The sequence below is a fragment of the Odocoileus virginianus genome, chromosome 33, assembly GCF_023699985.2.
Source record: "Odocoileus virginianus isolate 20LAN1187 ecotype Illinois chromosome 33, Ovbor_1.2, whole genome shotgun sequence".
NCBI lineage: Eukaryota > Metazoa > Chordata > Mammalia > Artiodactyla > Cervidae > Odocoileus > Odocoileus virginianus.
The window spans coordinates 13956081-13969084 of record NC_069706.1 but is presented as its reverse complement, the minus strand read 5'-3'; the positions used below and the strand labels follow the sequence as shown (position 1 = coordinate 13969084).

The window sequence follows — 13004 nt, the reverse complement described above, 5'->3', positions numbered from 1 at the left end:
TTTGTATTTCAGTGTTGTCTGTTGTGATCTCTCCATTTTCGTTTCTAATGTTGTTAATTTGGTTCTTCTCCCTTTGTTTCTTAATGAGTCTTGCTAATGGTTTGTCAATTTTGTTTATTTTTTCAAAAAACCAGCTTTTAGCTTTGTTGATTTTTGCTATGGTCTCTTTAGTTTCTTTTGCATTTATTTCTGCCCTAATTTTTAAGATTACTTTCCTTCTACTAACCCTGGGGTTCTTCATTTCTTCCTTCTCTAGTTGCTTTAGGTGTAGAGTTAGGTTATTTATTTGACTTTTTTCTTGTTTCTTGAGGTAGGCCTGTAATGCTATGAATCTTCCCCTTAGCACTGCTTTTACAGTGTCCCATAGGTTTTGGGTTGTTGTGTTTTCATTTTCATTCATTTCTATGCATATTTTTATTTCTTTTTGATTTCTTCTATGATTTGTTGGTTATTCAGAAGTGTGTTGTTTAGCCTCCATATGTTTGAATTTTTAATAATTTTTTTTCCTGTAATTGAGATCCAACCTTACTGCACTGTGGTCAGAAAAGATGACTGGAATGATTTCAATCTTTTTGAATTTACCAAGACTAGATTTATGGCCCAGGATGTGATCTATTCTGGAGAAGGTTCCATGTGCACTTGAGAAAAAGGTGAAGTTGATTGTTTTGGGGTGAAACGTCCTATAGATGTCAATTAGGTCTAGCTGGTCCATTGTGTCCTTTAAAGTTTGTGTTTCCTCCTTCATTTTCTGTTTAGTTGATCTATCCATAGTTGTGAGTGGGGTATTAAAGTCTCCTACTACTATTGTGTTACTATTAATTTCCTCTTTCATACTCCTTAGCATTTGCCTTACATATTGTGGTGCTCCTATGTTGGGTGCATATATATTTATAATTGTTATATCTTCTTCTTGGATTGATCCTTTGATCATTATGTAGTGTCCATCTTTGTCTCTTTTCACAGCCTTTATTTGAAAGTCTATTTTATCTGATATGAGTATTGCGACTCCTGCTTTCTTTTGGTCTCTGTTTGCGTGGAATATTTTTTTCCAGCCCTTCACTTTTAGTCTGTATGTGTCCCTTGCTTTGAGGTGGGTCTCTTGTAGACAGCATATATAGGGGTCTTGCTTTTGTATCCATTCAGCCAGCCTTTGTCTTTTGGTTGGGGCATTCAACCCATTTACATTTAAGGTAATTATTGATAGGTATGGTCCTGTTGCCATTTACTTTGTTGTTTGGGGTTCACGTTTATACCACCTTTCTGTGTTTCCTGTTTAGAGAAGATCCTTTAGCATTTGTTGAAGAGCTGGTTTGGTAGTGCTGAATTCTCTCAGCTTTTGCTTGTCTGTAAAACTTTTGAGTTCTCCTTCATATCTGAATGAGATCCTTGCTGGGTAGAGTAATCTAGGTTGTAGGTTATTCTCTTTCATTACTTTAAGTATGTCCTGCCATTCCCTTCTGGCCTGAAGGGTTTCTATTGATAGATCAGCTGTTATCCTTATGGGAATCCCTTTGTGTGTTATTTCTTGTTTCTCCCTTGCTGCTTTTAATATTTGTTCTTTGTGTTTGATCTTTGTTAATTTAATTAATATGTGTCTTGGGGTGTTTCGCCTTGGGTTTATCCTGTTTGGGACTCTCTGGGTTTCTTGGACTTGGGTGGCTATTTCCTTCCCCATTTTAGGGAAGTTTTCAGCTGTTATCTCCTCGAGTAACTTCTCATGGCCTTTCTTTTTGTCTTCTTCTTCTGGGACTCCTATGATTCGAATGTTGGGGCATTTCACATTGTCCCAGAGGTCCCTGAGGTTGTCCTCATTTGATTCTTTTTTATTTTTTCTTCTCTGCTTCATTTATTTCCACCATTTTATCTTCTAACCCACTTATCCTATCTTCTGTCTCTGTTATTCTACTCATGGTTCCCTCCAGAGTGTTTTTGATCTCATTTATTTCATTATTAATTTTTAATTGACTTTTTAAAATTTCTTCTAGGTCCTTGTTAAACATTTCTTGCATCTTCTCAATCTTTGTCTCCAGGCTATTTATTTGTAACTCCATTTTGTTTTCAAGATTTTGGATCATTTTTATTATCATTATTCTAAATTCTTTTTCAGGTAGATTCCCTACTTCCTCCTTTTTTGTTTGACTTGGTGGGCTTTTTTCATGTTCCTTTACCTGTTGGGTATTTCTCTGCCTTTTCATTTTGTTTAGATTGCTGTGTCTGGAGTGGGCTTTCTGTATTCTTGTGGTCTGTGGTTCCTTTTTATTATGGAGGTTTCACCCAGTGGGTGGGGTTGGACGATTGGTTTGTCAAGGTTTCCTGGTTAGGGAAACTTGTGTCAGCGTTCTGGTGCGTGGAATTGGATTTCTTCTCTCTGGAGTGCAGTGGAGTGTCCAGTAATGAGTTTTGCGATGGGTCTATGTGTTACGTGTGACTTTGGAGAGCCTGTATGTTGACACTCAGGTCTATGTTCCTGCGTTGCTAAAGAATTTGCGTGGTATGTCTTGTACTGGAGCTTATTGGCTCTTGGGTGGTGGTTGGTTTTGGTGTAGGTATGGAGGCTTTTGGACGGTCTCTTATTCCTTAATGTTCCATGCAGTCAGGAGTTTTCTGGTTTTCTCAGGATTTGGGCTTAAGCCTCCTGCCTCTGGATTTCAGTTTTATTCTTCCAATAGTCTCAAGACTTCTCCAACTATACAGCACTGATAATAAAACTTCTAGGTTAATGGTGAAAAGATTCTCCACCATGAGAGACAACCGGAGAGGTTCACAGAGTTACATGAAGAATAGGAGAGGGAGGAAGGAGCTAGAGGTGAGCAGGAGGAGAAAAAGGGGACTCAAGAGGAGAGAGACAGATCTACGTAGTTATCTGTTCCCAAAGTGTTCTCTGTAGCCCAGACACCCACAAAGATTCACAGAGTTGGATTGGGAAGAGAAGGGGAAAGGAGGAAATAGAGGTGTTCTGAGGTAGAAAACAGAGAGTCAAAAGTGGGAGAGTAATCACCACACTCCTGAATAGAAATGGGAACTGAATATTGGATCCTTAAATGTCCAAAATTTATATCACATACTGAAAAACAAGGATTAAAAATCTAGTGTAGAGGTTAGACTCTTTGAAATACAATATTTAAAAACAAAAACACAAAAAAAATTTAGAAATGTATATGAAGTTCGGTTTAAAAATAGGGTTACTCTCTCTTTTTTTTTTTGGCAAGGTTATAGTGAAATGAAAATGAAAATTAAGGAATAATAGAGGAGTATTAGGGGACTTTAAAAGGAAATAGGAGAGAAAAACAAGAAAAAGAAAAAAAAAGAAAAAAAATTTTTTCCCCTAATTAAAAAAATCGTAAAAATATATGAAAATGAAAGTTGAGGAGTAATGGGGGAGTAATAGGGAATTTTAAAAGAAAATAAAAGAGAAAAAAAATTTAAAAAAGGAAAGAAAAAAAATTTTTTTAATTAAAAAAACATATACATATATGTCTAGCAATTTCTCTGGAGTTGTTGCGGTCAGTGTAGGTTCAGTTCAGTTTCAGATAGCTCCTCTTTCCAGCTTATACTTCTCGATATCTGTAGGCCCCTTCCCGTGTAGTCGGTGTTACCTTCAGGGATTTTAATCTGTTGCACCGGTCCTTTCTGAAGCGGTTCCCTTTGTTTATTTGGCTTCTGTTTGCCGTCTCTTCGGTGTCTAATTTCCGTCCTGACACAGGAGGGCGGAGGTGATCTCTTATTTAGGTTCACTAGTTCGGTTCAGTCCTTCTACGGGAGGGCGGGGCGCTGCAGACAGATACCACTCTGTGTGGATAGCACTCACCGTGTTCCGGCCACACTGGGTTTACCCCGCTCACGGGTGTCAGTGCTTTCCCCGTCTACACTGCTCAGGCTCCCGGCTGCTCTGTATGGAGCGGGCCCTGCATTGAGTGCGGTTCCAGTTTTCGGGTACTCCATAAAAGCGCAGATTCGGTTGCGCCTGCGTTTTGTGCCTTCCCCGGCCTGAGCGGTTCAGGCAGCCAGAGGCTTGGGTGCACTCTCCCGGGTGCAGCGTGCCTTTTCCCTCCGCGTCGAGCGGCCCAGGCAGCCAGAGGCTTGGGCGCACTCTCCGCGGATGCGGCGCGCCTTTTCCCTCTGCGGCGAGCGGCCCAGGGAGCCAGAGGCTTGGGCGCAATCTCCCGGGTACGGCGCGCTTTTTCCCTCCGCGGCCCCAGCGCACGCCGCCAGTCGGGTCTCTGGAAGTCTTTAGATAGGAACCGGGGGCCTGTTTGCAGTGTGGGAGGGGGTGGCTTCTCAGGGGCTGAGTTTGCCCTTTTCCCCTCCCCCCTGCCTCCTACCTCCAGCGGGGATGGGCCGGCTCTTCTCTGGAGATTCTCAGTCCCCTTGTTTTGCGAACCACCGGCAGTGTGTTCCGGCCGGTTAATTTTGTCCCTTGCTATCCCACAGTTTAAAAAAGCTCCCTCCGATTGCTCTCAGGGTCTTCGGGCCGGTCCTTACCCTAAGCAATGCCTCCCACTCCTCTCCGTTCCACCCCTGCTTGATGTTGGCGGGTGCGGGCGTCTGGGGTACTTTTCTGCTGGGAGTTGCTTTTAGGCACGTAATCTGTGGACCTTGTTTAATTTTTCCTCCCAGTTGGATTGCCGAAAACTTCCCCCAGTCCCGCCAGTGCGAGGGTTTCCTGGTGATTGGAAACTTCCTCTATTAAGACTCCCTTCCCGGGACGGGTCTCTGTCTGTAGCTCTTTTGTCTCCCTTTTTATCTTTTATATTTTGTCCTACCGTCCTTCGAAGACAATGGACTGCTTTTCTGGGCGCCTGATGTCCTCTGCTAGCGATCAGAAGTTGTTTTGTGAAATTTGCTCAGCGTTCAAATGTTCTTTCGATGAATCTGTAGGGGAGAAAGTGGTCTCCCCGTCCTATTCCTCCACCATCTTCTAAATATTTGTCAGAACTCAACCAGGAACTCACCTGAGCCTGGCACTTTCTGTTTTGGAAAGCTATTAATTATCAATTCAGTTTCTCTAATAGTTTCTGAATAGGGCTACTTGGATTATTTCTTCTTGCATAAGTCTAGGTAGATTGTATCTATCAAGGGATTGGTCCATTTCTCCAAGGTTGTCAAATTTATAGGCATAGAGTTGTTCATAGTATTCATTTATTATACTTTTAATATCCATGGGATCTGTAATGATGTCCTTTTATTTAAAAGTTCAGATATTAGTAATTTGTCTCCTCTCTCTTTTTTCTTAGTCTGGCTATAAGTTTATCCTTTTATCTTTTTAAAATTTTTTTTATCTTTTCAAAGAATTTGGCTTTGTTTTCATTGATTTTATTTATGATTTCCTGTTTTCCATTTCATTGATTTCTACTGTGCTTTTTATTGTTTACTTTCTTTTTTTCTTTTTTTTTATTATTTACTTTGTTCTGTTCATTTTGGATTCAGTTTTCTCTTCTTTGTCTAGTTTCCTAAGGTGAAAGTTCAGATGATGAATTTTAGATCTTCCTTTTTTTCTAATACATACTTATTCAGTACTATCAGTCTCTAAGTGGCTTCAGTCTGACTCTTTGCCACCCCATGGACTATAACCCACCAGGCTCCTCTGCCCATGGGATTCTCCAGGCCAGAATACTGGAATGGTAGCCATGCCCTCCTCCAAGGGATCTTCTCATCCAGGGATCAAACCTGTATCTCTTATGTCTTCTGCATTGACAGGCGGGTTCTTTAGCACTTTCACCACCTGGGAAGCCCCATTCAGTGATACACATGTAAGTATTGTTTTCACTACATCCTCCAAATTTGATAAGTCGTGTTTTTATTTTCATTTAGTTTAAAATATTTTAAAACTTCTCATGAGGTTTCTTCTTTGACCCATGTGTTGCTTAGAAATGTGTTGTTTAATCTTCAAGCATTGGGGGATTTTCTAAGTATTTTTTGTTTCTGTGTAATTCCAATGCCGTCTGAGAACAGACATTGTAAAGTTTCTCCTCTTTTAAATTTGCTAAGGTGTATTCTGTGGCCCAGAATGTGGTCTGTCATAGTGAATGTTTCATATGAACTGAGGGATTGGTGTTCTGCTGCTGTTGGATGAAGTGATCTGTTGATGTTCATTGTATCCAGTTGACTGATGGTATTGTCGAGTTCATCTCTGTCCTTACTGATTTTCTGCCCACTGCATCTGTCCTTTTCTTATAGAGAGGAGTTGAGGTCTCCAACTATGATAATGGATGCATCTGTTTCTCCTTGCAGTTCTACCTGTTTTTGCCTCACATATTTTGATGCCCTATTGTTAGGCAGTACACATTAAGGACTGTTCTGTCTTCTTGAGAATTGACACGTTTGTCATTATATACTGCCCTCTTTATCCCTGAGAACTTTCCTTAAAGTCTGCTCTATTTGAAATTAATATAGCTACAAACTATATAGGTATAATGTACTAACTATATAAAACTATATGTCTCAACCTAGTTTAAGCAGCAAGAGAACGTATTGGCTTATGCGTCTGGAATCCATAGGTAACTTAGCTTCAGGTATGGCTGGATCCAGGGGTCCAACAAATGCTGGAAGATTAGCTTCATTTTCTTCCTCTATGATAGCTTCCTGTGCAGGCAGGCTACCCTCCTTGGTGGTAAGATGGTATCTCACAGTTCCAGTCTAGCCACCTCAAAAAAAGTGAGCATCTCTTCCCAAAAGCCCCAGGTCTCACCCTCATTGCCCTGACTTGGGTCATGTGTTCACCCCTGAACTGCAGAGGTTTGGACTCTCCAGGGGTGAAATTCTCCCCACTCTAGAAACAGAGAGTGAAGTTAGCTCCATTGCAAGCACACACATGGGCTCTGGGAGGAAGCAGATATATTGGTTTCCTAAGGCTGCCATGGGCTTCCCAAGGTGGCACTAGTGGTAAAGAATCTACCTGCCAATGAAGGAGATGCGGGTTCAATCCCTGGGTCAGGAAGATCCCCTGGAGGAGGAAAGGGCAGCCCACTCCAGTATTCTTGCCTGGAGAATCCCGTGGATGGAGGAGCCTGGTAGGCCACAGTCTATGAGGTCGCAAAAGAGTCAGACACAACTAAGCAACTAGGCAACAGGAACAACAGGGCTGCCATAAAACTCATCACCGCGAGCTTGGTCGCTTAGAACAGAAACTTTATTCTCTCACCATTCTGAAGCCGGAAGTCCAAAGTCAAGGTGTCAGCAAACATTGGTCCCTCTTGGAGGCTCTGAAGGAGAAACCATCCCATGCCCTTCTCCTGGCATCTGCTGGTCGCCGGCCATCCTTGGCATACCTGGGCTTGTGGTGCATTACTGCCTCTATGTTCACAGCATCTTCTCTTCTTTTCCAGTGACACCAGTCATTGGATTTAGACCCTGCCCTAAATCCAGGATGATTTCACCTCAAGCTCATTTACTCATATCTTCAAAGACTCTATTTCCAAATAAGGTCACTTTCTGAGATTCCTGGTAGACATTAATTTGGAGGGGAGACACTATTCAACCCTCCACGTGGTGGTTCCATCAAGGGATAATCAGGGTGGTCAAACCATAGGATAGCTACCATGGGGTGATGGGGGTCTCCAACTCTGATGCCCTGATGTCTCTGTCCCCAGCAATCGGGCTCTTTGCCTCCATGGCCACAGTGCTCCTCGGTGGGATCCGGGCATCGAGCCTGCTCTTTCAGGGGCTGCTGTGGGATGTGGCCCGGTCTCCTATTGGCTTCTTTGAGCGGACACCCATCGGGAACCTGCTAAACCGCTTCTCCAAGGAGACGGACATAGTAGATGTGGACATCCCAGACAAACTCCGGTCTCTACTGATGTATGCCTTTGGACTCCTGGAAGTTGGGCTGGTGGTGACAGTGACCACCCCATTGGCTGTCGTGGCCATCCTGCCACTGCTCCTCCTCTATGCTATGTTTCAGGTAAGGAGAGCTCAAGGAGGCTCCTGGGGTCATCCAAGGTCACCTCCACCAGTCACCTGTCTCTGGACAGGACTCAGTGTAAGAGGTTCCATGCAGCCGGACATCTAGGGGCCACCCCTAGAAGAATTCTCAGAGACAGAGACACCACAGTCTGTTTCTAACACGTATTCTCATCTCTGTCTCTCAAATGTTCACATCAAAGTTCTTAATATCTAACAGTTTATCCTGCTGCTGCTGAAATTGGCTTCCTCTTCTCCAGTGATCTGGAAACCAAGAAGGCATTGCAAGCTCTTGAAGACTGTTGTATTAGACTAGACTTTCAGTGGCTAAAACCAGAGACCACCTCAAATTAGCTTAAACACAAGAACCGATTTCAGTGACACGCTCCCAGGGTGTAGGGGATCAGTTGTTCCCAGAGTGCTGTCACTCCATATCACCCCTTAGTGGATCTCAAAGTGTGGTACCAGAACAGCAGCATCAGTTTCACCTGGGAACTAGTTAGAAATGCACCTTCCCAGGCCCATCCAAGACCCCCTGACTCAGATACTATGGAGGTAGGGCCCGGAACTCTGGATTTTAATGAACTTTCCAGGTAATTCCAATCCATGCTAATATTTAAGAATCACTTATTCAGCTCTGCTTGGCCTAATTTTGCACACATGCCTTCCCCAGGGGGCAGGTCTGATGGTCTTGTGGCAACCCTGTACTTACAGCCTCCCACCTTAGCAACCCCAGCACAAGCAACCTTTCTCCAGCTCAGCAATCATACATCAGTTCCAGGGAAGATTCAGATTGGCCCTTCATGGGGGTATTCATCCTGAACTCATCACTGTGACCAAACAGGGCTGTGTCATGTGACTACCTCCTTGATCAGATCTCATTATTGACAGCTAACCCCGCAGACCCTCAAGGAAATCAGAAGGAGAAAAAACCTTGGTAGCCAGACAAAGATCAGAAGTAGAAAAAAGCAACATGATAGCCAGATAATATTCATGGTATCACTTCCCTCCACAACTATCCCAAGTCTCTTCTATACCCTCTTGAGCTGGGGGAAGAACTGCTTTCTCTGTCTGAAGCTTTGGAGTTGGGCAGAGATGGATTTGAATCCAGGTCCTGGACCTTGTGTGCTAAGGGGCTCAGACCAGCTTCTTAATCCCTGTGAGTCTGGTGTTCTTATGTATATGCTGTGAATGATGCTTACTGCTTCTATATTCACAACAATGTCCACCTCCAAATGCCCACCTCACCATGACTGAATACTGCAGTTCACCCTTGAACAACATGGAGATTAGAGGCACCAACCCTCCTTGCTATTGAAAAATGTGCTTCTAAGTGACAGTCAGTCCTCTGTATACACAGTTCCTTCATATCCACAGATTCAGCCAACCGTGGCTCATGTCCTACTGTAGTATTGACTATTGAGATTTACTAAAAATCCACAAGTAAGTGAACTCATGCAGTTCAGACCCATGTTGTTCCAGAGTCAGCTGTATTTGGAAAGAGCCTGGCACGCAGCCCAGTGGTCAACAAAGGCAGGTTCCTCCCCACCTGCCAGTTATATAGCGGTTCAAATGTCAAAGCCGATGACAACATACATTGTTTGTGCATCACTGTGTTCCCAGCATCCGACATATAATCCTCAAGTTAAGTGAACGCATTCGACTTGTCCAGCTGCCTTCCTTGCCTGCTGTGGCTTTGTTCCCACAATGACTGGCCCTAAGTGAAGCTGTTGGCCTTGGAGCTAGGAATGAGACATGTTCAGCAGATTAGTGGTTTCTCCACCCTGGCTGTGCTTGAGACTCACTTGAAGGCTTTTGAAAAATTCCAAAGCCATGGCGATGATGCCAGAAATTCTGACTTAATAGTTCTGGGGTGAGGCACTGGGAGTTTTTGAAGCTTCCCAGGTGATTTTTAAAACGACCCATGGAACTCTGATGCTGCAAGGACATTGGAGCCCAGAGAGGAGAAGCAGCTGACCCAAGGTCACACAGCAAGCTGGTAACAATTCCCTCTGCTGCTCAGACTCTGTCTCTGTGTGTTTGTGACTTCTCTGCCATCCCGCTTCAGAGCCTGTACGTGGCCAGCTCGTGCCAGCTTAGACGCCTGGAGTCAGCCAGATACTCGTGTGTGTGTTCTCACGTGGCCGAGACATTCCAGGGCGGGCCAGTGGTCAGGGCCTTCCGGGTCCAGGGCTCCTTTGTGGCTCAGAATGACGCCCACGTGGATGAAAGCCAGAGAGTCAGTTTCCCGCGGCTGGTGGCTGACAGGTAGGCAGGGGTCAGAGAAGACCCTCTCATCCATCTGTGTCCCCTGAGAATGAATGAGCCCTCATGTCATACTGTGTGGCCAGAGAAGTCAAGGGGCCTGCCCAGTGAGTCAAGCGTAAACAGAGCCTAGATCCCAGGGGTGTACATGGCTCACTCTATGAGCAGATGCAGGTTGGCCTGGGGGATCCCCGACAGCAGGTGGGCAGGAGGTACAGATGTCAGAGAAAGGGAAGAACTGTCTGTTGCCTTGACGACAAAGGAGCTACGTAAACATCCTCAGCCTCCTTTCAGTACCGAGCAAGAAGAAGAACACTAGCTTTGAGAACAGACAGACACGGGTGCAGATCCCAGCTCTCCAACTTGCTAGCTGGGTGATCTTGGGCAAGTCACATAACCTCTCTGAGGCTCATTCCTCAAAGTGGGTTTGCACTCATGGAGCGGCTGTTGAGATTAAACAAATATACTCATAGCTAATACTTGTAATGTGCTCACCACATGCCCAGCACAGTCCTGAGCATCCTTTGTGGGTCAATTGTTTTAATCCTTTTAGCAACACGACCAGGCAGAGACTATTTTACAGAGGATGAATCTTAGGCACAGAGAGATTTCAGAACTTGCCCAGGGCCACACAGCAAATATATGGTGGAATCAGGATTTGAACCCAGGCAGTGCAATGCCAGAGTGTGGAGATGGGCAAGCACATAGCAGATGTGAATTCAGTAAATGTCAGTTCCTTCCTATTTTCTGTCCAAGTCCCCAGCCAGCTGGAGCTGGCTGTGAAGCTCTGTAGGTGTGGGTAGTGTCTCAACTCCATCTGCCTTCTGGGGGACCTGCCATGGCCCCTTTCTGGGGTCCTAGACTAAGGAGGAGGAACCTTGCAAACATTTAGGAAGCACCTACGTTGTCCAGAGGTCAATGATTTCTGCACCATATACAGCAGGGTGTATCTCATCTAACCCTCTCAACTGTAATAAGCCAGATATTATTTCATCCCACAGATGGGTAAGCCAGGGAGGAAAGAAGTGAAGGGACTCCCCCAAGGTCAGCCATCTAGGAAGTGGCAGACCCTCAATCAGGCAGATGTGGCTTCAAATCGCTGTGTTTATGATGTGTGTGGACTTGGACCGTCTGAGCCCCCGTGTCCTCATCTGTCCACTGGGGACAAGGGTCTCCTTATCGTGGTGTTAGGAGGACTAGGTGTTATGTGCAGTGAAACCCAGAGCTTCCTGAAGACAGGGTTTTTTATCTCGTCTCCAGCATCTCCTGCATGTGTGGCACACAGTAGGTACTTAATACACATCTGCTGAATGGATGAATAAATGAATAAATGGTAGAGCAGGAATGGAATAAAAGGGGTGTGTATTTCCTCAGCCACTCGATATGTATTTGTTGAGCACCTACTATGTGCCGGATCCTGTGTTGGGTTCTCGATGGGGACAAAGCTGTGAATGAGATGAAGTTGCTGCCCTCATGGAGTTCACAATCTGCTGATAGAGGCCAACAGTCAAGGACAGATTAGTTTAGTTTTCGAGAGTGATAGAAGGAAGGAGTGGTCTGAAGGGCTCTCCAAGGAGGTGATATCTGAGCTGACTTGTGTAAGGGTAGGATGTTGGTCAGGTGAAGATGGAGGTGGGGTTCAGGCAGGGGAAACACAGGGGATGTGGCTCGCCACAGCCCAGGGACAGAAAGCAGAGCTTACCTGAGCACCTACTGTGTGCTGGGTCCTGAGCTAGGTGCAGGCGAGACGGGGCAGCCTGGGCCTCCCCAACCCTCCGAGCTTGGGTGTGGAGGAGATCGTAGCCGGGGCCCTGTGGGCACTCGAGCTGGCACAGCCCTTGTGCCCAGGGAAGCAGGTCCCACAGAAGGCCCCCACTGACCCCACTCTTACCTGTCCCTTCGCAGGTGGCTCGCTGCCAACCTGGAGCTGGTGGGGAACGGGCTGGTGTTTGTGGCCGCCCTGTGCGCGGTGCTGAGCAAGACCCACCTCAGCCCCGGCCTCGTGGGCTTCTCTGTCTCTGCCGCCCTCCAGGTACTTCCGACACCCCTCAACCTGGGCTCCAGGCTGTGGGCAGAATGGACACAGACCCCTGCGAGGGGGACCTTCAAGAACCTGAGTCCAGCCTACCAGCCAGTGAGGAAAACACGGCTCTGCAAGAGCCGAGGCTGGACCTTGGGCAAGACTCTTCTTCCCTCTTGGAGCCTCAGCGTGCTCCTCCGAAAAATGGGCAGTAACCCCTTCCTTCCAGATGTTGCAAAGATTGATTGAGATAACGTAGATAGAGTCCATGTCCAGTGTGCTGTTAGCGTTTTGTTAACTCTTAATAACAATATCTAGTGTCAGGTTATGACATCTGTAAAGGATGGCTTCCCTGCTGGCTCAGACAATAAAGAATCCGCCTGCAGTGCAGGAGAACTGGGTTTGATCCCTGGGTCAGGAAGATCCCCTGGAGAAGGGAATGGCAACCCAGTCCAGTATTCTTGCCTGGAGAATCCCATGGACAGAGAAGCCTGGCAGGCTCCAGTCCATGAGTTGCAGAGTCAGACACAACTGAGCAACTGACACTTTAGCTTTTTTCACTTCTAAGAGGAAAAAAAAAAAAAAAAAAATATATATATATATATATATATATATATACACACACACATGTACACTTGCATACGCAAGTAGCATTCACTATGAATGAGATATTGTTCTAAGGGCTTTATAAACACTAGGTCATTCAGTCCTGCCCACAGCCCCATCAGGGGTACTGTTATTGTCCTCATTTTATAGTTGAGGCAACTAAGCTTAAGGCTGCAGCAAGTAAGACTGACTGACGGGAGGGTGCTTTTCTATC

The 13004-nt window shown here is 45.3% G+C and overlaps 1 protein-coding gene across 4 annotated transcripts in view; it reads left to right on the top strand.

The window, feature by feature from the left end:
* ABCC6 (ATP binding cassette subfamily C member 6) overlaps window positions 1–13004 on the top strand; it is an 81617-nt gene that overhangs the window by 52129 nt on the left and 16484 nt on the right. For all 4 annotated transcript variants that reach the window (XM_070460908.1, XM_070460910.1, XM_070460907.1 and 1 more), the window contains 3 exons: window positions 7590–7900; window positions 9968–10167; window positions 12070–12196. In XM_070460908.1, the coding sequence (XP_070317009.1) occupies window positions 7590–7900; window positions 9968–10167; window positions 12070–12196 (638 nt within the window). The remainder of the gene's footprint in view (window positions 1–7589; window positions 7901–9967; window positions 10168–12069; window positions 12197–13004) is intronic.